General features: G+C 36.7%; 1 protein-coding gene across 7 annotated transcripts in view; it reads left to right on the forward strand.

The window, feature by feature from the left end:
- Nucleotides 1-27,775, forward strand: part of DCAF6 (DDB1 and CUL4 associated factor 6) — a 137,681-nt gene that overhangs the window by 52,978 nt on the left and 56,928 nt on the right. For 4 of the 7 annotated variants that reach the window (XM_029934974.1, XM_029934976.1, XM_029934975.1 and 1 more), the window contains exons 7-10: nt 2,014-2,228; nt 7,899-7,992; nt 9,526-9,645; nt 11,609-11,869. In XM_029934974.1, coding sequence (XP_029790834.1) covers nt 2,014-2,228; nt 7,899-7,992; nt 9,526-9,645; nt 11,609-11,869 — 690 coding nt within the window. Of the gene's footprint in view, nt 1-2,013; nt 2,229-7,898; nt 7,993-9,525; nt 9,646-11,608; nt 11,870-22,762; nt 22,931-27,775 lie in introns of all 7 variants that reach the window. The other 3 variants (XM_029934971.1, XM_029934972.1, XM_029934973.1) reach the window with 2 other exon arrangements.

A 27,775-nucleotide genomic window follows, 5' to 3' on the forward strand; every position in this document is an offset into this window, starting at 1 on the left:
TTCATTTCAGTCTCTGCTTCCATGTTTACATGCCATTCTCCCATGTGTGTGTCTGAATCCATATTTCCCTCTTCTTATGAGGACACCAGTCATATTGGATTTAGGGTCCACTCTTATCCAGTTATGACCTCATCTTACTACTTATATCTGCAAAGACCCTATTTCCAAATATCTCAAATACTCTAGAACCATTCAGAGGATCTGAGTGGACATGAATTTTAGGGGGACACTATCAGCCCACAACACTTGGCTTTCCTATTTAAAAAACTTTTTTTTAATTTTAATTTAGGGAGAGTGAGAAAGAGCAAATGGGGGAGATAGGCAGAGGGAGAGAGAGAGAGAGAAGATCCTAGGCAAGCTCCATGCTCAGCGTGGAGCCCAATGCAGGGCTCAATCCCACGACCCTAATATCATGACCTGAGCCAAAACTGAATTGGACGCTCAACTGACTGAGCCCCAGGTACCCCAATTGGCTTGCCGAATTTCTCTTTGCAGTAGACCGAAGAATTAGGAAAGCACAGTGACTTGGCTTTGTGTTAACATGTTTCTGCCTAAAGTACTGCTGGTGATGCTGTAGCACTGACGTTGATCCATCTGAAACTCCTCATTTGCTCCTCATCAAACCTCTTCTGAAATACCTAGTTTAAAGCCATCTTTCATAAGCATTTTTCAGTAAGGGAAGGCCAGGATTATACACCCACATACCCACCAAATATATAAACATGTATATACATTTAGCTATATTCACATATTTTATACTGCTAAAAATAAATGTGGACGTGGCCAGAAACTAACAATGCCAAGCTCAGCATCAATTTATGTCCAGTAAAAATGAACATAGATCATGGAAATAGGAAGACTAGGTGAGGTTTTGTTTGGTTTTGGAACTGTGATTGAGCAGTCTTATTTATCTGGATTTATACTTTTAGTGGGAATAGTAGTAATATAGTATGAGATTGTAGGCTAAATTATTATTTCTCAACAAATGGGACACAGTAAACATTTTGGACAGGACAAGGTGTCTTTGTGCAGTAGTAGGCACTTTTATGGGACTCTTAGAATTTAGCATTCCCAGACCTCCAAGGCACAAAATGCCAGTTGGACCTCTCTCTATTATTACTGTATTATGTTTATGACTACCAAAATTAATTAAAGTTGGAATACTGTCCCCACTCTGTTATAAGAGGAAAATTTCATGACAATCAAAAATCTTTTAAAAACATAAGGGAGCCTGGCTGACTCAGTCAGAAAAGCATGTAGCTCTTGATCTTAGTATCATCAGTTTAAACCCTATGTTGGGTGTAGAGATTACTGAAAAAAAAAGAAAAGAAAAAAGAGGAAAGAAAGAGGAAAGAAAAAAGAAGAGGGGAGGGGAGGGAAGGGAAGGAAGAGAAGAGAAGAGAGGGAAGGGAAGGGAAAGAGAGAGGGCAGGAAAGGAAGGGAATGGAAGGGGAGAGAAAGAAAGAAAGAAGGAAAGGGAGAAAGGGAAGGGGAAAGGAAAGAAGGAAAGGACAAGAGAGTGTAAATTAAAAAAAAAATTTATTTGCCATCTTTTTAAATGTTTGTTTTTGAGAAAGAATGAAAGTGTGAGTGGGGAAGGGGAAGAGAGACTCCCTAGCAGGCCCTATGCTGTCAGCACAGAGACCAACTCAGGGTTCAAACTCATGAACTGTGAGATCATTACCTGAGCTGAAATCAAGTCGGACTCTTAACCGACTGAGATGCCCAGGTGCCCCTAAATCATAAACTGATTACATAACTCATATTTCCAGTTAAACACTATGTAATCTGGAATTCCAGCAACTCAAGAAATTTTTATGTAGACTTCATACTATATTCTTTATTACTTTGTTATAAAGTCAGACTGTTGAGACAAGAGCCTCTTCTAGGAGTAGAATATGGTAGTTTGGATTTTATATTGCTATATTAAATCACATATGTCATAATTCAGATTAAGAGTTTTTAAAATGTTTTTCTTAAAAAATTTATACAACTTCCTATTTTCTCACTTAGGGAATTATGCAGGACGAGGAACTACTGGCATGGTTGCCCGTTTTATCCCTTCCCATCTTAATAATAAGTCCTGCAGGGTCACATCGCTGTGCTACAGTGAAGATGGCCAAGAGATTCTTGTTAGTTACTCTTCAGATTATATATATCTTTTTGACCCAAAAGATGATACAGCACGAGAACTTAAAACTCCTTCTGCAGAAGAAAGAAGAGAAGAGGTAAGTTTACTCAAAATCATGTTCTTTATTCAGTTCAGAAAACATTGATTCAGTGATTCCTAGGGCCTGAAGGTGATTCCTAGGGCCTGAAGGGCTTCTGATTCTCAAGACATTTATAGTCGAAGTTTTGAAAAAGGATTTGGAATATACCTGAAAGAACAGGAGCTAATAACTAGAAAAAGTATTGTGAAATATTTTTAAAGAGAAAATATCTAATAACAAAATGTTTCTTTACCTTTGTGGATGCACTGCAGCAAGCAAGAGATACCAACAGTTCTGACATTCACGGGAAAAGCAATTAAAATAATGAAAAATGGGAGGTATAAATTCCCGAGAGACTAAATGTTTAGGTTCATACACCAAAAGGAGTTTTATCTGTTACCATTTTCTATTCAAATGTGAACAGCAGTCCTCTTCTTTCCTGATTGTGCCTCTTTTTCACAAGTATGAAAAAGTGGCATACATCGCTGGGTGCATTTTACAGAATACATCTGGGTGAATGAGAAAAAGGTACGCTAATGTACACACACACGCGCACGCATGCACACACACACACACACACACACACACAGACACACACATGATTGGGAGAGGAGTGGATTGCTGTCCACATATGAATAGTAAATGGTGATTGGTTAAACTCCTATTGATGAACAAAAACATTTAGTCTTATTGAAGTTTATATATTCACATTTTATATCTATTATATATACAGCTATACACATACAATATTTTATATTGAGAACTAAGTGAAAGAATTGTTGCCACTAAAATGACTCTACAGTAGTGAACCATTAGACTGCCTGGCTGGCTCTGTCATTAGAGCATGTCACTCTTGATCTGGGATGGTGGATGTAGAGATTTTTTAAAAATAAAATCTTAAAAAAAATAAAATAGCAAACCATCTCATTTATAAAAGGCAAAAATAATATATCTTTGACAGTATACAGCAATAGAAAAATGTTTGTTTTAACCTATTAAGCTTCTTTCCCCAACGTGTTTTTTACTTTGGCTTTTCTTTTTTTTTTTTAATGTTTTGTGGTTAATCACTTGGTTTGTAAATGTTTTTGAAATTAACTAGTTATCAGTGACTTTTTGGTATCGGATCAGCTCCCTATTAGTGAACATATTTTAAAGGTATTAAAGAAAACAATTTTGTAATTCCTGTGAGATGCAAAACTAAATCCAGTACTTATGATTGCAGGTTTAGAGGGCTATAAAGTTAGGAAAAAATTTGGATAAACTTTATATGTTTTGGGATTTTAAATGTGTCAGTTATTTAAATGAATTAGGAAATTGACAAAGGAAGGAGTATGCTGGCTAATGAAAGCTGTTTTTGAGTTTAATGGTCTGATTGAAAACATGAGATCTGCTCTGTTATCTTGTTACTGCTGGGGAATTTTCTCTTGACATATGTGTGTTAGCGAAGTTATATTCCAACTTTGTGACTGTTAGATAATGAAAACTGAAACGCAGAAACATTTGAGGTGGACCAGCCAGCTTTTATACTATAGAGTACTTAGCTATGATATGTTTACATAATCAGGGTGAATGGGGCCAAGTCATGAAGAATTGAGTGTTTTCTGAATGTGGTTTTCTCAGTATTCTTTGTTGAAAAATAATTCTGAAAATGGGTTAAAATTACAAAACTAAATCATGCTTATTATATAAACCAAATGATTCACAAGTGTATATAGAAGTTAGTAGTCTGTCCCCTTCTTAAGCTCAACATCTTTTCTTCAGTGTTTTATGCTAAATCCTTGACAGTAGCGTTGACACACTCATCTCAAATCATCAAATATTTACCGGGTGCCTACCTTGCACCAGGTCCTACACTAAACTTTAGAAAATCAAGGTTGACATGGCCTCTCACTCAGGAATTTACAATTTAGTGGAAGTAGAGATATAAATAAATGAATATGTAAAACATAAAATAATAGAATTCTATATAAGAGTTATATTCTGGGGTGCCTGGGTGGCTCAGTCAGTTAAGTGTCTAACTCTTGATTTTGACTGGGATCATGATTCCAGTGTCATGGGATGGAGCCCCGCCTCAGTTCAGAGCCTGCTTGGGATTCTCTTTCTCCCTCTCTCTTCTCTGCTCCTCCCCTGCACATGTGCGCATGCATGCTCGCTTTCAAAATAAATAAATATAAAAAAAAGAAGAACTTATGTTTTATATAAGTAGACCAAAGGAAGGAATAATTTTGATTGGAAATGTCAGAAATGATTGAGTAAGTAGGGTTTTAAAATATGAATAGAAGTTTAATACAATGACTTTTTCTTGTGTTTCAATGGTATTTTTATATTTTCTTAATTTGTGGGGGCTTCTTTTTGTTTCTTTATGTCCTCTAATAATTTCTCTTTCATTTTTTTTCATGGTCTTATTAAATTTTTTACTTCTCATTTTTCTTAAATTTTTTATCCCTTTTTTTCTTTTTGTTTTCCTCTAATATCTTTTTGACATTTCCCCCACACCATTATTGGACTACTTTATTGAATCCAGTCCCTAATTTTCTCCTGGTCCCCATGGTGTATCCCTAAAATACATACCCCAAATCTTTAGTACTATTTCCCATTCTGACTCTCACTACTGCCCTTATCCAAGGCATCAGCCATCTCTCCTAGATTATTATGGTAGCTTTTAACCAGTCCCCCTGCCCCCAAAGTCCTTTAGCTACAGAACAGCCAAAGTGATCCTTTAAATCCAAGTCAAATTATGCTACTCTTCTGATCAATACTACAGGTGGCTCTCCATCTCATTTAAAGCAAAACTAAGGTTTCTATAGTGACTTCGAGAACTTGTCTTGTGTAGTTCTTGTTATTGCTGCTCTCTCTCAGGAGTTCTGTTGTACTCTTCTCTGACCACCTCAGCTTTCTCACTCAGGCAGCCCAGGCATGCTTTACCTTACAGCCTTTGTGTTTACCAGGCATGAAATGGTCTTCACACATAATCACAGCCTTTAACTCTCTGGTGCTGCCTGTCTCCTTTGTCTACTTACTTTTCCCCCCATAACACTGAGCACTTTCTTTGTATATCTTACTTTTTTATCATGTATTGTTTATCTATTTCAGTAGTCTGTAAGTTTTGTGATATTGGGATTTTTGTATGGTTTATCTGTTCATCTTTTCCCACTACATAGAGTAGTACCTAACATAAAAAGATGCTCAGAAAAGTCTTTTTTGAATGACTGAATTAATGCTTGTACCATTTTTAGTATTCTTAAGTAGGTTATTTTGCATATCTCAAAAAGTCAAACTTGGGACTGTTTTTAACTTGAGTATCTTGTTCCAGAAATAGTTGCTGAGGTTATAACACCAGTTCTTTGCTTGTATAATATAACATTTCTTTCTCATAACTGTGGAGCAGGGCTCCATTCTAATCTAAATACAATTAACAGAGTGAGGCCCTCCGTTTCTGGAAATGATTTTAGTCTAAGATTTTGGACTATGAAAAGCCTACCACATTAGGTGTTCTCTAATCTTCTGATTATTGCATGTTACACTTGTGACTTCCTGTGTAGATTTTGCTGTTCTCTCTCGCTCTTTGCCATATTTACCTACTTATGGAATTTGTGAGGGTTTTATTTTTCTGTCTTTTTTGCTGAAGGTGTTGAGATTCTTTTTTTCCCAACCTCCTTGTTGCTCAGAATGGTTTCCAAGAGAAAACAGAAAATTGAAAGCTAAGTTGTCACTAAGTTTCTATCAAAATTTGCTTAAGTGTCAGGGAAAATATCAGTGAATGTTTTGTTAAAAAATAAAAATAAAGGGAATGACCCACAAAATGGGAGAAAATGTCTGTATAATATATATTTGATTTATGATTTAGAGTCTAGTGTATATCATATATTTTATTAATGATTTAGAATCTAGTATCCAATACATCAAAACCACAGTGAGGTAACCACTTCGTACTCACCAGGTTGGCTAAAATAAAAAAGGCAGTAATAGTGCTGATGAAGACATGAAGAAATTGGAGCTTTCACACATTGCTGGTAGGAATGTAAAATGGTGCAGCTGCTTTGGAAAACAGTTTGGCAGTTCCTCAAAAGTTAAACATAGAATTATCATATGACCAAGCAATTCTACTTCTAGATAGAATTGAAAACATATGTCCCCATAAAAACTTGCACGTATGTTCATAGCAGCATTATTCACAATAGCCAAAAAAGTGAAAATAACTTAATATTCATAGAGTGATGAATGAATAAACAAAACATGGTATATCCAAATAACAGAATATTATTCAGGCTTACAAAGAAATGAAATACTGATACATGGTGCAACATGGATGAATTTCGAAAATACGCTAAGTGAAAAGAACCAGACAGAAAGGACCACATCTGTTTCTATTTATATGAAATGTCCAAAGTGGGCATATCTAGAGAGCCAGAAAGTAGGTTAATGGGTTCCAGGAGCTGAGGTGAAGGAGAAATGGGGAGTGCTTGCTTGTAGCCATAGAGTTTCTCATTGAGGTGATGAAAATGCTCGGGAATTAGTGGTGGTACAAGTGATTGCACAGCTCTGTGCCTATGCACCACTGACTTTCATACTTTAAAAGGGTGAATATTACGGCATATCTGTTATATCTCAATTTAAAAATGTTAAACGTATAAAAGTTACAGAGAATAATCAAGAGTGTCAAGTGCTGTAGACCTCAAAATAAATTGTGAAATGTGCCATTTGAATTGGCAGTTGATTATCGATCATATTATCATTGATCAGTGAAGTTAGCAATTATTCACCCATTGTTGACATTGGTGAGAATGAATTCAATGGAAAGATGGGAGCATCAGGTGAATATAAACTGAGAGAGGAGTTGCAAACAAAGGTGGAATAAATCTAGACCTTTGTCAAGAAGCTTGACAGTAAAGCTTCAGGAAACATGGGGAAAGAGTATAGCTGAATAAAAATATAAATTGAGGTGTTTTGTTTATTAAAAATGGAAAAATCTTTAGCATATCATAAGAAATGAGAGGTAATGGTTGTAGGTATGGGAAGGAGTAATTGTTGAAGCAAAGTGCTTGAGGAGTTTGAATATAAAAGCACAGATGGAGAGATTAAGCTTTAACAAAATAATGATACATCTTCTGAGAAAGGTTAGAAGGAATTAGGAAGTTGCAGATTATAGGTAAGTCTGTAGAATGCAGCTTGAGGAAATTGATATCATTTCTACAGGACTGACTTAATTTTCTCTGAAGTAGGAGGAAGAGTTATTAGTCAAGAATGAGGGAAACAAGGTAGAGTAGAGACCCTGAGGTGAGTGATGAAGGGTTGCAGTAGATGCTGGGGGGAACCGGAGACTAAACTGTCACTAATAATCAAATAGTGATAATTCCTCTTGTCAGGTATGTAGGTACTTGACCTAGACGGCATGTGTCATCATAGTAGAAAACCCAGGTTCAGTGTGGTTAAATAACTTCCTTGTTGTCAGCTGGAAGGTGAGACAGATGGGATTAGACATCACATATACATGATTTCAAAGTTGTGTTCAGACTCTTTCGGGTGAAGATGTTACCATCAATAGATATCATCCTTACAAGAGTGTTCATATTTTGACATAGCATATCATTTGCCTACTCAGAAAAGAAAGCAGGACATGGAAAAAATCTGTTAGACTCAAGTGTGCTTTTAAGAGTTGAGTAATTGAGTTTTCTCTTCATCTTTTAGTTACGACAGCCTCCTGTGAAGCGTTTAAGACTTCGTGGTGATTGGTCAGATACTGGACCCCGAGCAAGGCCTGAGAGTGAACGAGAACGAGATGGTAACTATACTTTTGTTATTAGCCTTTTCTGATATGGTATTTAAAAATTGATCTTTTAACTTGTTTCCATGTTTGTTTCTTATTGTTGTTTTTTGCTAGTATAGTGATGCTGCAAAGAATGTCCTTGTACATATATCTTAACACACTTGTCCAAGTGTGTCTGAGGGTAAATTCCTAAAAGTGGAATGAGCAACTGGGTCACTGGATAAGTGCATTGGTACTTTGGTAGCTATCAAACTACCCTCCAAAATTAATGCACTCCTTTACATTCCTACTAGAAGTATGAGTGTCCATTGCCATATAAAACGTTCGGTATTATCAAACTTTTTAATTTTTGTTTTTCTATTAGGTGTAAAGAGAAACAAAAACTCTCAGTTTCCAACCCAAGAGTTTTATAATAGATAAAAATCCTTTTCTTCCTTTTATCAAGTGCCTTTAAAAAGCATAAGAATTTACCTTGGGAGCTTTAAAATGGCACACTTTTAAAATAGAATTAATCTGTGTGAATTTTAATAATTGGTCTGTAGCCAAAATCTTATTCTAATGACTTCTGAATTCTTTTAAGATCAAAAGCGTATTTATTCCCCAATATAGTATCCTTGGCATCATCTTATATACTAAAATATAAAGCTACATTATATAAAGACAATAAAATATAAAATAAATTCTATTTTCACAGAAAATTCAAGAATGGATGATTGCATTTTATGGTTGTGTTTTTTTGTTTTTTTTTTTCTTTTTTGAGAGACAGAGAGAGACAGTGCGAGCAGGGGAGGATCAGAGAGAAAGGGAGACACAGAATACAAAGCAGGCTCCAGGCTCTGATCTAGCTGTCAGCACAGAGCCTGACATGGGGCTTGAACCCATGAACCATGAGATCATGACCTGAGCCAAAGCTGGCCACTCAAGCGACTGAGCCACCCAGGCGCCCCATGATTGCATTTTAAATGATATGATTGTAAAATAGAATTATCAGTTTTAATTTGATGTCATACTTAATTTGATAATTTCCTTAAGAGAAAACTCCTATATTTGAAGGAGGAAAGAGGGAGAGGGAAGTGATTGAGCACTTTTTTGGGTTTTGTTAATTTTGAATACATGAAATATGCTTACAGTATGGTGAAAATAAATTCAGTTTAAGGAAATTTAAGTGAGAGGGCAAGCCTTTCTTTTAATCAGTTTACAATCCATGAGCACTTCCTGGCTATGCAATCTTCGAACTAAAGATGTAGGTTGGGGTCAGGATGGGAGATATGATGGTACTTAAGAATAGACAAAGATGTGGGAAATGTGAATCCTGTTCTTGAGGAATTCAGAATGCAGATGGAGAGTGACTTATATAAACACTTACTATGAAATGTGATGATAGCTCTAATAGATTTATATACATTCGTATACATTCATATAATTTAGGCAAGTTGATTCTTTTTAAAAATTGCTTTCATTTTAAAGGTCTTAAAAACCTAGATTTTTGCATTAATGAAAGATCCTGACCTACTACCTAAATCACTGATTAGATCTGTATTGTGATAGGTGAGCAGAGTCCCAATGTGTCATTGATGCAGAGAATGTCTGACATGTTATCAAGGTGGTTTGAAGAAGCAAGTGAAGTTGCGCAAAGCAATAGAGGACGAGGAAGATCTAGATCCAGAGGTAATTTTTCCTATTAATTAAAGTAAGCCAGAGATGGCAAAAGCTGTTTTGTTGATAATTTTTTAAAAATTATTTTTAATGTTAATTTTGAGAGAGAAACAGAGCGTGAGTTGGGGAGGGGTAGAGAGAGAAAGACACAGAATCTAAAGCAGGCTCCAGGCTCTGAGATTGTGACCTGAGCTGAAGTCGAACTCTTAATCAACTGAGCCACCCAGGCACCCTGATATATATATATATATTTAATGATATACATGTAATGTTTATTTATTCTTAAGAGCCGGGGGCAGAGAGAAAATCCCAAGCTAGTTCCACACTGTCAGTGCAGAGCCTGATGCGGAGCTCAAACTAACGAACAGTAAGATCATGACCTGAGTCAAAATCAAGAGCTTAACTGACTGAGCTACCCAGGCACACCTTGATGTCTGTATTATTTATATCATCCATTTATACCATTTTATATCTATAATAATTACAAGGTTCTTAACTGTGTTGTGTGAAGCAGTAAAGGACCAAGGTATGGAGTATAATTTGTCCCTTCACACTGTAGACCCAGTCCTTATTTTTTGCTTTTCTCAAAAAAAAGTAAGAAAGGTGATACTCCCCTTTGAAGTCCTTTTTGTATGCATTCTGAAAATGGAAATATATAAAACTCTGTAGATAAAGAAGGTTTATATAAAGGAATAGTTTCTCCTTTTGGTTCCTTAGGCATTGGTTATGAATTGCTGTTTCCGGTGTTAGCTGACCTGTTTTCATATTTTGGTTCACTGCTCTCTAGTGCTGGGGTCTGTGGCAAGTTACTGCTCTCTGTCAAATATGAAGAGTATAAATTAAACTCCTAATTTTTTAAAACACTCAAATAAAAAATTATATTGAATTTTATTCATAAATGGTTCTTGTTAACCCCTGGGTATTAATTAACTTATTAAAAATCCCTTAGACTGAGAATTTGCTTAAGAGTTATTGTATTTGTGCTTAAATTTAAAATAAATATTTAAATCCTGGTGATAAAAGAAAAAATCGATATACTGTGGTAGTTGCATCTTACAAGATATGAACTGATTAGTCCATTCTATCTTTTAATAACATCTCGACTTGGGGAAAATTGTTAATGTTTATTATTCCAAATTATTCCTTTGCAGATAGCCCAAAGCTTGGCATAGCACATAGTTGAGACTCGAGTGTTTCTAAATCATGACTGCGTCATGTTAGTTTAATGGCTTAAACATTACTGCTAATGATGTAGGAATCAGGAATTTAACCTTATTTTGACCTATTTGTAATTTTACTCCTCCCAACAAAATTTTTCTTAAATATTTACCAAATATATTATGTTGTAGAATAAAAACATACTAATAAAATTCATTCTCCTGTTATTACAGTCATTAAATCAGAATCGTCATTTTCAAATTAAAGAGACTAGATGTTATTTATAGGCATTTCACAAGTTATTATTTAGCTTTGTATAAATGAAGGTACCAAATTGAATTTGAAAGGTGGATTATTTTAACAAAAGTATTCTGTAGATAGATATTTACCCTTCTTGATCAGCCTCTCCGGTCAAATGGTCAGACCACCACTGGGTGCTATTGATATCCTGAAATTATATATTTCTGTGTGTATGTACATGCACATGTATTTCTTTTATTTTTAATATTTTTAATATTTATTTTTGACAGAGAGCAAGCGAGTGTATGCACATGTGCATGCATGAGTGGGGAAGGGACAGAGAGAGAGGGAGACACAGAATCTGAAGCAGGCTTCAGGCTCTGAGCTGTCAGCACAGAGCCCGATGTGGGGCTTGAACCCACAATCTATGGGATCATGACCTGAGCCAAAGTCAGACGCTCAACTGACTGAGCCACCCAGGCTCCCAGTACACAAGTATTTCTTGAACATATCTCTTTAGAGTTGGTTTTGGAAAGCAATTAGTATTTGAATTTGCATTAACGTGTGTTTTTTGAAGGTGGAATGAGCCAGTCAGATGCTTCGCCTCTTCCTGCGGTCCCATCGAGTTCTGATTTGGAAGTGAGTGACACTGCAATGGAAGTAGATCCTTCAGCCGAACAGCTTCTTCAGCCTTCAACGTCCTCTGCAGTGTCAGCTCAGGCTCATTCAGCATCATCTTCTACAGAAAGCCCTCATTCTACTTCTTTGCTGTCTTCTCCAGACAACGAACAAAGGCAGGCTGTTGAGGCATCTGGACGCCATACACATCATCAGTCTGGTGAGGATGCTACTCATTAAATAGGCTGTGGTTCATCTGATGATTTCTGATAATGAAAACTTCTTTATGGGCTGATTTGAAAGATACTAAATCACATGAACTTATTCATGCTAGAATAAATGACCAAAATGACATGTAATATGTGATCATGTAACATAAATGTAAACTTCAAGTGTGCTTAACTTGAATGAATTTTAACAATTATCAGGAATCTTCAGTTTACCTAAGACAATTCTTTAAAAAATAAAGTCATCAGCAGATAGTGATTTGACATAGTTCAAGGCATTTGACTTTAAGATTACTTTTATAAACCATTATAAACCAAAATGTCTTTCTAGGCTTATTTGGTTGTAAGTCTGTTTTAAAGTGATCATGAAAGTCTGTTTTAAAGTGATCGTGAAAATTATTATAAAATATTATAAAAGTATTATAAAATATTAAAATTATTAGTTCCATTGTTTATATTTTTTATTATTTTTCTTTAAATCCAGAAATACTGTAAATACATTCTATATGGTGCATTTGAGAACATCTCTTGTCAACAACATATGCAATTTACCAAAAGATTATTTCTCCTATATTTACATGAAAGAGAATTGATTTAACAAGGCCTTGTCTTCTAGGTACTTGATGTTAGTGGAAAAAAATCAGTTCCTAGATTCTGTTAAAATCCTGTTTTCTTCTCAATATTAGAACTTGTCATGTTCAACTCACCCCCCCAAATATGGAATGCACTAGTATTTATAACAATTTTTAGCAGATATAATTTACTTGGCATTTTAACTGTATACATGTAATTATAATAACCACTAAAGTTTTATTCATATTTTTCTTTGGGTTCTTCTAAAGAAGCATTTTACCTGACATATAATAAATACTAGGAACTAGTGATAAGCTGGCAGGCCTAAGCTAAACCTATAAAAAATTTCTATCAGCTTAACTGCCAAACTATCACTTTATTCTTACTTCTCTGAAGTCTGATACCAGATCACCAAATGTGGAGTGTTTTATATTAGCTATTCTTTTATCAGTGTATCTTATTTTTGGTCACTCATTTTCATTTTCTATGGGAATAGAAGCCAGAGTCAGTTATGTAACTATTAACACCTGTGTGTGCAATTTCTACTAATAAGCTAAAGTTGAGCTATAAAATCAGGTTTTCTACTCTCTAATTGACATAGTTAGCATTTCAACTTATGGGAAAATAAAACATTTTGGAGTGTTTGTGAAGTAGGGACAGAATCAGTCCAAAGTTTGTTTGTCAAAGCAGGTAAACTTGGTTTAAAAAAAAAAAAAAAGTAATGGCATTCTTGGAAATATTCTTAAAAGATTTTGATCAGTCATAACTGAGCAAGAACATTCCCCGGCTTCTATTCATGTTCCACTGAATTCTAAGTCCACTGCTCTTTAAACATAGTCTGAGTAAAGTACTTAGTTTGGAGTTTCGTTTTTCTTTTTTTGTTACAGACATTTAACAGTTAATAGTGCATTTCAGATTGCTAAATCACTTTCAATATTTAATGTAAGTATTAAGTCATAATTTGAATCATCGAAATAGAAAAATACATTTGTGATGATCATGTGATCATTGTTTTGATCATTAATTGACATCTTTGCCTGTAGATTTTTTTAAAGAAGAAGGGAAATAGTTTTAATTGGTAGAATATTAAAAGAATTTTGGTTGACGGCACTATGGAAAATCGGATATTTCCATGTTACGAAGATAGTATCGCTATTGAAGAAAATGATTTGTTGTTAGATATAACATCTAAAGATTATGCTTGGAACTGTTTTGATGGCAAGTATTTCATTAGCCCTTACTTTAACAATAAGGGCTTAATGAGTTTTTTCTGTTTTACTTCGTTTTTTTTCCCCCCAGTTCTGCACTTCTAGGTTCAGATAGGTTTATGGATACTAGGAATAGAGAGAAGTGTCATCTTAGAGCCATGATTTTTATCACAAACATGCTTTCTTTTATTATGCTTTAGTTTGTTGTGCTTTGCATCTATTACGTTTTTTGCACATTGAAGGTTTGTGGCAACTCTGCATGGAGCTAGTCTGTTGGCACTATTTTTCCAACAGTGTTTGCTCACTTCATGTCTGTGTCACATTTTGGTAATTCTCACAATATTTCAAACCTGGTCATTATTTTCCTATTTGTTATGGTGATCTGTGATCCGTGATCTTTGATGTTACTAATGTCATTGATTTGGGGCACCATAGACGCCACCCACATAAGACAGGGGGCTTGCTCGGTAAATGTGTCTATGTTCTGATTGCTCTGCCAAACAACTGTTCACCTCTCTCTTTCTCTCTCCTTGGGCCTCCCTATTTACTGAGACACAAAAGTATTGAGATCAGGCCAGTTAATAACCCTAAAATGGCTTATAGGTGTTCAAGGACACTTACTCACTTTAAATAAAAAACTAGAAATGGTTAAGCTTAGTGAGGAAGGCATATCAAAGGCCTAGATAGCCAGAAAGCTAGGCCTCTTGTGCCAAACAGCCAAGTTGTGAATGCAAAGGAGAATTTCTTGAAGAAGATTAACAGTGCTACTCCAGCGAACGCACAATGATAAAGAAAGCATAACAGCCTTATTGCTGATAGGGAGAAAGTTTTAGTGGTCTGCATAGATGATGGAACAGCCACAACATTCCCTTAAGCCAAAGCCTAACCCAGAGCAAAGCCCTTACTCTCATCAATTCTGCAAAGGCCGAAGAGAGATGAGGAAGCTGCAGAAGAAAAGTTTTGAAGCCGGCATTTCGCATTTCCTGTTATGAAAATCCTAGGGCCCTTACGATTTATTCTGAATCTACTCTGCCTTTGCTCTAGAAAAGGAACAACAAAGCCTGGATGACAGCATAGCTGTTTACAACATGGTTTGCTGAATATTAAACCCGCTGTTAAGACCTGCTGCTCAGAATAAAAGATTCATTCCTGCTCATGTACAGTGTATTTGGTTACCCAAGAGCTCTGATGGAGATGTACAACAAGGTTAACGTGTGTTTGCCTGCTAACACAATATCCTTTCTGCAGCCCTCAGATCGAGGAGTCATTTTGCCTTTCACGTTGTCTTCTTTAAGAAACACCTTTTGTAAGGCCAGAGCTGCCATAGATAGTGATTCCTCTGATGGATCTGGCAAAGTAAATTGAAAACCTTCTGGAAAGAATTCCCCATTCAAGGTGTTATTAAGAATATCATGATTCATGGGGCCCCTGGATGGCTCAGTCTTTTAAGCATCTGACTTCTACTTGGGTCATGATCTTGCAGTTTGTGAGTTCAATCCCCACATTGGGCTCACCACTGTCAGCACAGAGCCCGCTTCAGATGCTCTGTCCCCCTTTCTTTCTGCCCCTAACCCACTTGTACTCTCTCTTTCAAAAATAAATAAACATTAAAAATAATTTTAAAATAAATAAAAAGAATATCATGATTCATGGGAAGAGGTCAAAATACCAACATTAACAGGCTTTTGGCAGAAGTAGATTCCAACCCTTGTGGATGACGTGGAGGGGTTGGAGACTTCGGTGGCGAAGTGACTGCAGATGTGGTGGAAATGGCAAGAGAACTAGAATGAGAGGTGTTCCAAAGATGGGACTGAATTGCCGCAATCTCAGGATTGAACTTGACGGGATGAGGATTGCTTCTTAAATGAGCAAAGAAGGTGTTTCTTGAGATGGAATCTACTCCTGGTGAAGATGCTGTGGAGATTGTTGAAATGACAACAAAGTGTTTAAAATATGACATAAACTTAGTTGATAAAGCAGTGGCAGGGTTTGAGAGGATAGACTTTAATTTTGAAAGTTCTGCTGTGGGTAAAATGCTATAAAATAGCTGCTGTGAAGAAATCATTAATGAAAGAAGTCAGGTACCTCGCCCTTCAACAACCTGGTCAGTCAGCAGCCATCAGCATTAAGGTGAGACTTTCCACCAGCAAAAAGATTATGACTCACTGAAAGTTCAAATGATGGTTACTATTTTTTTTAGCAATAAGTTAATTTTAGTTAAGGTACATATGTTGTTTTTTAGACATCAGGCAATTGTGCACTTAATAGACTACAGAATAGTATAAACACGGCTTTTATAAGCACTAGGAAACCAAAAAATTCAGTCGACTTGCCTTATTGGATATTTGCTTTATTGTGGTGCCTTGGAACCCATACTGCAGTGTTTTCAAGGTGTGCCTCTACTGCCTTGTCTAGAGTTGGAGTAGAAAATATCCTTCCTCCCTTGCTGTGGGTAGCACTTTGTGTAAATGTTTCCTTTATGTCCCTTGTATTTCCTCTGTCACTTTTGCTTGGGGAAAGGAAAGAAACGATGGGAATGTGAAAACTTGCCTGGCAAAATGCCATCTGTGAACCTAATTATTTGCCTTCTCTTTCTTAGTCTGCAATTGAGTCACTGAGCCAAAGTGAAGAAAGTCAACAACCATACATTTCACTGGGTGCTCAGTGCTGTTGTCAGAGCAGTCTTTCAACACTGCTGCTCAACAACTAGCCAAAGTGCTTATTTCACACCTTCTTGTCTCCTAGAATTTTAGCACTCTCCTTCTACCCTCATCTTATCCCCAAGCCAATAATCTTCTCATTCACATTGGTGTTGGGGGAGCTTGAACACTTTTTCCTGCATTTGAATCTCCTGACATTCTAGCATCTGTGATAGAAGCAGACACATTTTGAGAAGTGTGTCTGTTCCTGTCAAAGGTAGACAGTGCAGTTCCCATCCCTTTCCAAATTCTCGGGGACTTTGATTCTTCTCCAGCATCATTATTATTGCCTTTTCTGTTGCATTGGTCCTTTTCCACCTCAAACATGAGCTGTTATTATCTCCTGTCTTAAGAAATCTTCCCTTAATTATCCCACGTTCTCCAGACTTGTGTCTTTGCTTCTCTTTATAATTAGAGTCTTCAAAAGAGTTCCTCACATACACCATCTCCATTTTCTTACCATCTTCTTCCACCTATTTATCAACCAACTCCCATCTGCCCTTCAATACCATTTGCACTGAAACTTTTTGTCAGTTACCAGTGACTTAATGTTTTGCCAAATTTGCCAAATTGTATCCCTCTCTGTTGGTCTCTTTCCAGGTTTTTAAATCCATTTGCGTTTAACATAGTCTGTCACTCCTTTCTTGAAACACTTTCCTTCCTTGGCATCTGTGATACCACTTTGCTTATTTATTCTTATTATCAACTCTAGCTGGTTTTCAGTAATCATTGTTTATATTTCTTGTCCTATATACTTCTGAATATTTTAGTAGAATGTCTTAGTCTGTGCTGTTTGCTCTATTTTGTAGCCCTGGAGGATTGCATCAATTCACATAGCTTCTAAAATTTTTTTTTTAATTTTTTAATTTGAGAGACAAAGCTTGGAGGAAGGGCAGAGGGAGGGGGAAAGAGAGAGAGAACAGAGAGAAAGAGACAGAGAATGAATATGAATCTTAAGCAGGCTTCATGCCTAGCGTGGAGCCCAACATGGGGCTCAATCCTGTAACTCTAGGATCATGACGTAAGCCAAAATCAAGAGTCAGTTGCTCAACTGACTGAGCCACCCAGGTACCCCTCACGTGGCTTTTAATAGCTTCTCTGAGTTGAAGATTTCCAAATGTTTGTCGACAGTCTGATCTGCTTTGAGTTACAAACTCCTATGTCCAACTGCTTATTTGACCTTTCTTTTAGTTGTCTTTGGATATCTTAAGCTTAACATGTCCAAACTAAAACTTTTTTAAGCTTCTATCCTTCCTGCCTGTAATCTCTTCCATATTAGCCGTTTTATATTTTAGTAAATTTAAAACCACCTGCCCCATTTGCTTATTTTAACAGCCTCTGTGTTATTTTTGATTCCTTGCTTTCCTTCATGTCCCACGCTCAGTCCATCAGCAAGTCCTGTTGGTTCTGTGTCTAAAATAAATTCTACTTGTTACATCTCACCATCATTTCTTGTCTGCTAATTGATCTCCCTGCATCTACTCTCACTCTCTTATCATTTATTCTCCATGCAGCAGCCAGGGCGAGTATTTTACAATGTTAAATCAGATTATATAACTGTGCTGTTTAAAACCCCTCAAAGACTTCTAATTGCACTTAGGAGTATAACTATAAAAAAATTTGAAACTTTTTACTGTGGATCTGTAAGAACCTACATGGTCTGGGTTTTGCCCACCTCTCTAACCTCACTTCATACCACTCTCTTAGTTCCCAGTTATCATTATGCTCTACCTGCATTGGTTTCCTTTATTCCTTGAATGTGCCAAGTTCTCTTCTGCCTCTTTGTTTCTGATTCTGAGCCTTTGTACTTACTGTTTTCTTACCGAGAAACTCCCCCCTCCACCCTGGTTTTCCTTTTGTTTCAGTTCAAGTATCATTTTAAGGCGGTCTTTCATTCCTACCCTAGCTAGATTCATCTTTCTTTACTAAAATATTATTCTCTTCTATATAGCCCTGTTTACTTTGTGATAAGCAATTATTAAAATTTATTTAAAAATTTTTTAACATTTGAGAGACAGAGAGTGAGTGGGGGAGGGGCAGAGAGAACGAGAGCAAGAGAGAGAGAGAGAGACAAAGATCTGAAGCAGGCTCCAGGCTCCAAGCTGTCAGCACAGAGCCCAACATGGGGCTCGACCATGAGATCATGACCTGAGCCGAAGTTGGACACTTAATTGACTCAGCCACCCACGTGCCCCATCACTTATTAAAACTTGTAATTATTTGGGGGCACCCAACTGGCTCAGTCAGTAGAGCATGCAACTCTTGATCCTTGGGGTTGTAGGTTCAAGCCCATGTTGGGCTTAGAGATTACTTTAAAAAAAAGAATAAGAAAATTTGTAATTATTTTGTCCATTTTAGATTGATTTATGACTTGTTTCTTCTTTTTAGAATGTTTTTAAAAATTTTATTAAACATTATTAATTTATTTTTTAAAATATTTTTTTATTTTTGAGCAAGAAAGAGAGTGTGTGTGAGCAGGGGAGAGGCAAAGAGAGAGGGATAGACAGAATCCCAAGCAGGCTCCAAGCTCTATCTCACAAACTGTTGAGATCATGACCAGAGCCTAAATCAAGAGTCAGATGCGTAACAGAAACTGAGCCACTCAGGTGCCCCCAAATGGTTTTATTTTAATCTAGATAAAAGAATATGATTAGAGAAGGCAGTTTCTTTGGATTGAATGGGGTTGTCATACGTACAAAATTCACCTTGGAGGTCTCACCTTGAGAAGTGAAGTCACCTAAGAGATCCATGTGCTTCTAATTAAATAGACCACTCAGACAATGAGAATTTGGTTTCCTTAGTATATGAAATGGCTTATGTGTGAATTCCCGCTTATTTACAAATAACTGTCCAGATTTACACATTTATTTAGGTCTATTCAAAATCTTTATAGTTAAATTGAGCTCTGTAGAAAAATTGCTGGGAACAGCAGTTGCTCTGTTGTATAGCATCTTTCAAAGCCCAGATATCCAGATTACAGCTTCCTTAAAGGACACCAGAGTCTACTCAGTCTAGGTAGAGACAATATATAGATTAGAAGCAAGGGAAATATTAGGTTAATGGTCACTTTGGGGAGACCAAAGAAGAGACCAAAGGAACTTGGAAGTCAGTAAAGGAGTAACAGTTCTATGAAAAAATGCACAAGGATAACCAGGACAAAAAGTAAGGTGGGAGTGGAGGACAGATCCATAGCAGGCAGATAAGGTCCCACCAAATTAGATAGAGAAGTTAGGCGGCATTCAGGACAAAAGACCCTGTGTATTGGAGAGGCAGGACATGAGGTTAGAGCCGAAGGGACCTTTGTCGGGTCAGTGTTTCAGTGGGAACTACGTTGTTAGGGAGGTTAGCCCGGAGTCCTTCAGCAGAAAACAAGAACAGAGCAGGTTGTTTCAGGAGAGGGAGGTACCAATTTCCCATAAGCAATTCCTGACACATTGTTGAGGGTTTTTTGTTGTTGTTTTTAAAATTCAACCCCGAAGTTTTCATTATATTCACTTTCCATTTTGGTTCATGTTAACAAAAACTAATGCTCAGTGCATTTATTCACATTATAAATTATAAGTTTATACATTTTTAAAGGATATAATGTGTATGTATCTTACCTGCCTTTAATGTTTCAAACTGCTACCAAGACTGTGGTTTAGTCTGGTTGTTTAGTCTGCTTAGTCTGATTAGAATTTTTAATTTAATACTTGGCATTTCCTAGTTAGCTATTTGATGACTTCTGCCCATAGCTTCATTTTTTGTTTTAATCCAGGGGGTTAGGGGAAGCCACAATACCAGCCTTAAAAGTAAACAAGCAAATTCTTCTTTAAAAAGCACTGGAAGCATTGAATAAATAGTTCAGGACATTATCCTACCTAAATCTTGATTTTCCAAGTTACAGACCATCTCTGCTTGCACATAGAGCCTGCTGTGGTATGCTACATCACGTGGTGGGTCTAGATGGAGGCTCTCCTAGCCCCATAAAACACTTGGCAGCTCAAGAGAGGGTTTGGAACGACAATGAAGTTGGGTGAATTTTTTGTGACTTTTCTGTCTTCTTAGCAAAATTGAACATATATGTAGTTGGTCTCTTTATGGTAATTTTTTTGAATTGTAAAATAAAAAATTTTATGGGTGCACAATCATTGCCTAAAGCATTGCTGTTATGCTGTCAATAAAGAAGGTATATGTATACCTAAAAAGAAGGCACTGTGCCACTGAGCATCACAATTTATTAGTCAGTGAATACTGTCCTGCTTGGTACTGGAAAGTTTTCTAGGAAGAACCCAGCATTGAGAGACTGTGTTGATACTTGAATTGTTTGCTAAATCTTAACTGCCAATTGGCTGACTGAATAAAATTGGTTAAAAGTAGAGAACATGGTAACAAGATGGCATGATTGGTTCATGAAAGAGTAAACCAAATTTGCACCTGTATAATCTATGTAAACGAGGCTAGAAGTCCTTTGGTAGTTTGTGTAATTTGCTGTCAGTGTCAACAAGACACAAAATTCTTTGTGCCCCCACCATCAAGTCAGCAGCTGATGAATCCCTGCCTCGCCTTTGGTTGTAGTGAAGTTGTTATGGACCTGTTTAAAACCACTTCCTCTTCTTCTCCACTGCAGCTCGCCTCTTTTGGTCTACTCAGGGACAGCATTCTTGCATTTGCCCACTTCTTTTCGTGTGTCATCTTTCTTTCCCTCAATTAAACATTGTTCATCAGCATACGACATGTGTGTTATTTCCCAAACTGAAAGAAACTCCCCTTGACTCTATTCCCCTACCAACAATTATCCACTTTCTTTGCTCCCTATTCGCAGCAAGTCTTCTGGAAAGAGTATATATGCCTTGTGTCTCTATTTCATTACCTCCTCTTTCTCTGGAACCTGTTCCAGTCAGGTTCTGATCCCTGTGATTTCTGCTGAAATAGCTCATCAAGATCATAAATGACTTCCAAGGTGTAAAAGCCAATGGGTAATTCTCAGTATCTTTTTCATCGTATTAGCAGCATTTGACACAGCTGCTCCCTCTGATCTCCTCACTAGCTTTTCCTTCCTGCTCACAGATTCTTCTTTCTGTTAAACACTGGAGTGTCCCAGAGTTCAGCTCTTAACCTTCTGTATTATCACTTGCACTTGCAGTAGCTTCAAAACACATTGCCAATGACATCCAGGTTATTAGTGAATTATAGACTGTTTTAGTCAGTCACTACTCAAGTTCTCCACTAAGATACCTGTTAGTTCTCCTCTTCCCTCTGCTACTACTTGTTTCTCCGTTTTTTCCCCATCACAATAAATGACAACTCTTCTTTTTCTTGTTGCGTAGGCCAAACACTTTGGGATCATTCTACATCTAAACTATCAGTAAATTCTTCTGCCATTCATTACTTGTGATATATCCCACACCCAGATACACTTCCTGCTCTGAGCATTTGCACTTTTTCCTCCACCAGGAATGTTTCTTCTGGACACCCATGTGGTTTAATCTCTCAGTCGTTGAGGTCTCTGTTCAAAAATCATCTTATAAGAGAAGACTTCTTTAATGATCAAAGAGAAAATAGCCCCTCCTCTGCTATCTCTAGTCCCTTTACCTTACCCTGTCCAGTTTACTTCACAGCCAACTGTCCCTGCGTTACACAGGTGCCTACATGTATATTACATATACGTTTGTGTATGTGTGTTCACTGATGTCTTTCTTCCTTTCAGAGCATTTACTCCACATGAGTAGGGACAATTTTGTTCAGTATTTTCTCCTCAGAGCCTAAAACAATACCTTACACATAGTAGGCACTCAAATATATATACAGAGTTCTATGTTGTATTTCTACTTTTATCTGTTACTGCTGCTTTAAGAAAATATTAAAGATTATATCAACATTTTTTAGCTAAAAAAAGTAAATGACAATTCTATTCAGCTGAAAAATATGTAACTTTAACATTTTAAAGAGCTCTCCATTAATAAATTCCAAGAACTGTTTACAAATACATAACTGTAATTTTAACTGAATTTTAATTATTCTTTGAAGTTAGCAATTTTGTGTATATATTAGACACTGATATTTTCTATATTTTCGTGGTATCGTTTTGTTATAGAAAAATGAAATTAGTGAGGAAATGAATATTTTAAAATGTTTTGCTTATGGAAAACTTTATTTTCATTCTATTTCGTTACTTAAATATCCTTACAGAACTGTATGCGTGTAATTCATTTCATGGTAAATAGATGCATTTGAATATGTAAGTGTGTATAGTTTATCTCATAATGTGATGATCAGTAATTTCTTTCTCGTGAGCAATTTGTTTCTAATATTCCTCCAGGAGATGTGTTTTATTTGTATCCTTCTCTCTTTAATATATAATCGCATTCTTCCTATTTCCTATTTTATTACTATCTTTTCACCTTTTTTTCCCTATCTGTGTCAGAATTCTTAAGGGGGCCTGAGATAGCTTTGCTCCGTAAGCGCCTGCAACAACTGAGGCTTAAGAGGGCTGAACAGCAGAGGCAGCAAGAGCTGGCTGCGCGTGCCCAGCAGCAGCCTTCTTCCGGTCAGTCTTCTCACGAGGGCTCTTCCGAGGACCCTCGTGCTTCAGGTTATTAATGTCAAGTGTCCTCAAGCAGCTGGGAGAGTTGGTTTTTTAACACTGCTGCTGTGTAACAAGATGCTTCCTTTCCCTTCAGAAAGAGCTGATGGCGCTTACAGCTTTTCCCTGCCTTCCTCGCATACGGTGTGCTCATCACCCCGCGGCGGGAGGGACACGTTCCAGCAGCAGTATTTGCCAGACAGATGAATATAAAATTATTCGTTATCTTGTTTGTCATGTTTCTGCAAAGGGGCGGGTGTTTATTACTTTAATAGCTAAGCAACTACTTTCTAATAATATAGTGAATTAGTCCTGCTTTGATATTTGTATTGAAATTTCTTAATATGCTGAAATGGTGTCTATGTTTATTGGCCCCTAGCTCTTCCTCTTCTTCTTCTTTTGTTTCTCCTTTGAGTATTAACCAGTATTCCCAGGAGTGTAGTAATGCTAGATTTTAGAATTACAATGTTGTTTGGCCAACTAGCATGCTGACTCAGTCATCCTCTTCTGTAATTATTTGAAAATCTTCAGTATCTACTTACTTATTCCTTGTATGCATAATCCACTTTCTGATATATAGGACAACAAAAATACTCTACAGTCTCATGCCTATTCTTATGCCGTAAAACTCTGATAAGACAGTGATAATCTGTGCCACTCTCTTTTTCTTTGAGCAATTTAATGGCCTAGTTCTTTTATGGCCAGAAAGCTCGTGATATGCTGTAGATGTTTGTGGAAAGAATTATATAGCATGAAACAATTTGTCAATTTAATTTTCTCAAGATGAATGATAGGTGTTCTATATCCTACCCTATATGTACTACATAGTAGGTGCTACATATCTTTATTTCAGAACTAGAATGTGTCCAGGGTCACCCACAAATGAGTCTGTGATACTTTAACGTACTATTTTGTTTTGTTACCCTGCAGAGAACTCTGATTTAATTACTTGGAATTCATTTGTATATTGGTGGAACTTAGCAACCTCCACATGTTCCACCATGTGCTGATAACAAAATAATATTATATAATATGGTGAAATAAAATAGATTTAAATAGCTGTAATATATGTTTGATGTTTGGAACAAATTCTATGCAGGATTTTTAATTGTCATGTTCATAAAGGGAATATCAGCCAAGGAAAGACATCTCTGACCATTTTTTTTCCTATACTTAAAACTGACTGGAAAGTTTGATTAAATTATAGTCATGACATTTAATAGTAAGACATTTTGCTATGATTTTCTGCAAGGCATAAAACTCTAGACGAAGTGTTTCAAAAGTAAAAATTTTGCAACATAAAAACCAATAAGGAGGTTAAAATGCTCCTACATATATAGATATTTTTAAAATACTGAAATTAAGCAGGTAACAAACCAAATATTAGAGTGAGTTTGAGTATAAAATTAACTGTCTACATTAGCAGGAAAGATATATACATTGTAGACATTAGAAATATAGTTTTAGACTCATCCTTTCATATCTAGCTAACCAATTTGAATTGAAGCCGATTCTTTTTTACAAACAGTAAGCTTTAGAGTGGTTATGTAATCTCTGAAATAAGATGCTATTTTACCAACTATGAGATTTCTTATTAAATAGTATCTAGTGTGGTAATCAGTCTATTTGTGGTAATCTTTAAAAAGCAGACATCTTGTCCCATTTTGAGGTTGAGAAACATGTTACCTTTACTTTGTTGTGATCTATTGAGATTTTTTTAATGTGTATTTTTGAGAGAGTGCACATGAGTGTGGGGCAGGAAGAGAGAGAGGGAGACGTAATCTGAAGCAGGCTCAGTGCTGCCAGTGCAAAGCCTGATAATGGACTCGAACCCACCAACTGTGAGATCATGACCTGAGCTGAACTTGGATGCTCAACCAACCTAGCCACCCAGGCGCCCCTATTTTGTTTTTTAGCAACGTATTGGCCCTGAGGCTGTCTCACATCGCCAGTATTAGAGACCCTTAGTGCTAACAGCATATATTGCTCCCTTCACCACATGGTGAAGTGCTCACTAGCATACTAGATCACATGGTTTTTTTTAAAGTTTGCTTATTTATTTTGAGAGAGACAGAGACAGGAAGGGGAGGCAGAAAAAGAGAGGGAGAGAGGATCCCAAGTAGGCTCCATGCTGTTAGCACAGAGTCCAACATGGGTCTTGAACTCATGAAACTGCAAGATCATGACCTGAGCCGAAAGCAAGACTTGGACACTTAACCGACTAAGACACAGAGGTGTCCCTCATATACTTTTAACATAGCATTCATATGAGACCCTAATAAGTCCAATCTGTGACATGTCCTGGGTTCATTTGATAGTGCTACTTTTTTTTTTTTTTATGAGTTAAAGATAGTGCTACTTTTATTCTGTCCTCTCATGTCATAAGAACACAATTTGGTAATTAAGAAAAAGCTAAATAATGCATAGTTTGTTATAGAGGGTGACTAATAAAAATTTGTATATTTTTTCCACTTAGTAAATTTTGGATATGAGGAAAAATGAATAAATGTAATACAAAATTCATTTTAGAACACACAAATTATAAAATACAGAAGAGGAAATAAATTTATGAAATTCAATAAGGAGATTTTTATTTGAATAACAGTTATTAAAACATGTTCTTAAACTTCATGATTAAGTATTGTCTGTGTATTATGGACATTAGTTGATCCATCATATAATTTCTAAAAATTTCATTTTTTGAAGTCAGAATATACTACTTTAAAATATTTTTATTTTTTAAGCTAGAAACAAAAGTGCCTTTTCCCCCCTAGGCTTTTAAGAACTACATCATAACTTATTTCTAGGCTTTCAGTAACTTTTTTTTCCAATCATAAAGAGGTGAATTTGCCCTCAACAGATTACTGTTTGGGTGTTAGACTGGTTGAGTTCTTGTCCTGGGCTTAGGACTAGATGAGCTCGGACTGATCATTTGACTGCTTTGTGTCTCAGTTTCCCAGTTACGGATTTATTTAGATAGCGTGGCCTGCCATAATTTACAGAGATGGCGTAAATATGGGGTAGACAATATTGTATGTTCCTAAGTAAAGCAGTATGCACAATAATGTACTGTCTTAATTATATCTTTCACTCACTACCTCAAAATTACCTCCTATCACAGCCATACACGGTTGACAGCATCCGGGTTTTGAATGAGCTCTAAAGACGAATGCCCTAAACAGCCCTGGCAGAGGCGGTCAGCATATTGCTGGTTTTAAACCCAGCTCTTGTTTTCCGTTTCAGGTCCTTTGAAGTCATGGGTTGCTGGCTCCTGCTCAGAGTGACAGCACCCTGTGGAGTCTGCTGTACTGGCTCGACCACCACAGAGCCCCACTGGAGCATGGAGCCAGCCTAGAGAGGGTCAGGTAGGAACTGTTTTTTCACTTTATGGCACGGTTTTGCTGATTGGAAAATAAATAATTTTAATACCCCAAGTGGGTATAAAATATTGATGATTATTTTTGAAAAAGGGCTTTTCAAAACTGAGCCATATTGGAAAAAATCAGCACTTACCCGATCCTGTGCAAGCAGGCTCTATACAGCATCCAGTTCCCCACTGTCCATGAAGCAGTTACATGTAGCCCTCCTCAGATGGATGCGTTTGATGCTTGTTTTAGTATCTATAACACGAGCTTTAGTTAGTGACTCGGACACGACATCCGTGCAGTTCTGTAAGCGTCCTGGGCTACAGTGAGTGATGGAGGCCGAGCACAGCAGTGATGAGTGTCTCAGAACTTGAGACCTGGGAACACGCTCCACATTGTGCAGGACAGCTTCCTATCGTTACTTTCATTCAATATCATGCTTTTGAAAAATAGTCAAGTAATAGTAACATTAATTAACCCTTTCCTATGTGCTATCTAAATAATTTACATGGATCATCTCATTAAGTCTTCATAAGAACAGTATGTGGGGGATACTGTGATTCTCCCCATTTTACAAATGGAGAAACTGAGACATAGAGATGTTAAATGACTTGTCCAGGGTTATGGTATTACTGAATGGAAAAGCCAAAATTGAACCCAGACATCTGGCTGACTCAGATGGTAGAACATGTGACTCCTGATCTTGGGGTCTTGAGTTTGAGCCCCATGTTAGGTGTGGAGCCTATTTAAAAATAAAATTAAAATCTTATTAAAAGACTATAATTCCTTATTTTTGTCTACGTTTGAGAAAATTCTGATGTCAAGGGGCTAAAGAGGTTTTTTGAGACCAAAACACAGATTTTTTTGGAAATAATACAGAAATTGGCCATGTGACACCTCAAGCTCAGCACTGAATTAATTTCGCCTAAAACTTATCTCTTTATAAGCCTAAAGCTTATCTCTTTATAATAATCCTAAATACTTCCAATAAGCAGACCAACCATATTGCATTTTGTAATAAATTATTATCAAACCATATGACCTGATTTTTTTTAAGTTTATTTATCTTGAGAGAGAGAGAGAGAGAGAGTGAGTGAGCATGTAAAGGAGGGTCAGAGGGAGAGATAGACAGGGAGAGTTAGAGCCTGATGTGGGGCTCAAACTCACAAATTGTGAGATCATAACCTGAGCCAAAACCAAGAGTCAGATGCTTAACCGACTGAGCCACCCAGGTGCCTCGGTCTGATTTTCATTATGTAATAGGTGCTTTCTGGCAGATATTTATTTTACAGGGAAACGGGGTAGAACATGCAAACAACTGACACAATCAGCACTGAACTGATTTTATTGTGTTACCCTTTGGAAATACTTCTGTAAGTTAGAAATTATGGGTACAGTATGTGTATGTATCTAGTGGTATAAAAACATGTCACTTCAGATGTTTATGTGACAGGAAAATAATCCTTCCAAAAACAGGTGCATGGTGCCC

This window comes from Suricata suricatta, chromosome 3 (genome assembly GCF_006229205.1).
Source record: "Suricata suricatta isolate VVHF042 chromosome 3, meerkat_22Aug2017_6uvM2_HiC, whole genome shotgun sequence".
Taxonomy (NCBI): Eukaryota; Metazoa; Chordata; class Mammalia; order Carnivora; family Herpestidae; genus Suricata; species Suricata suricatta.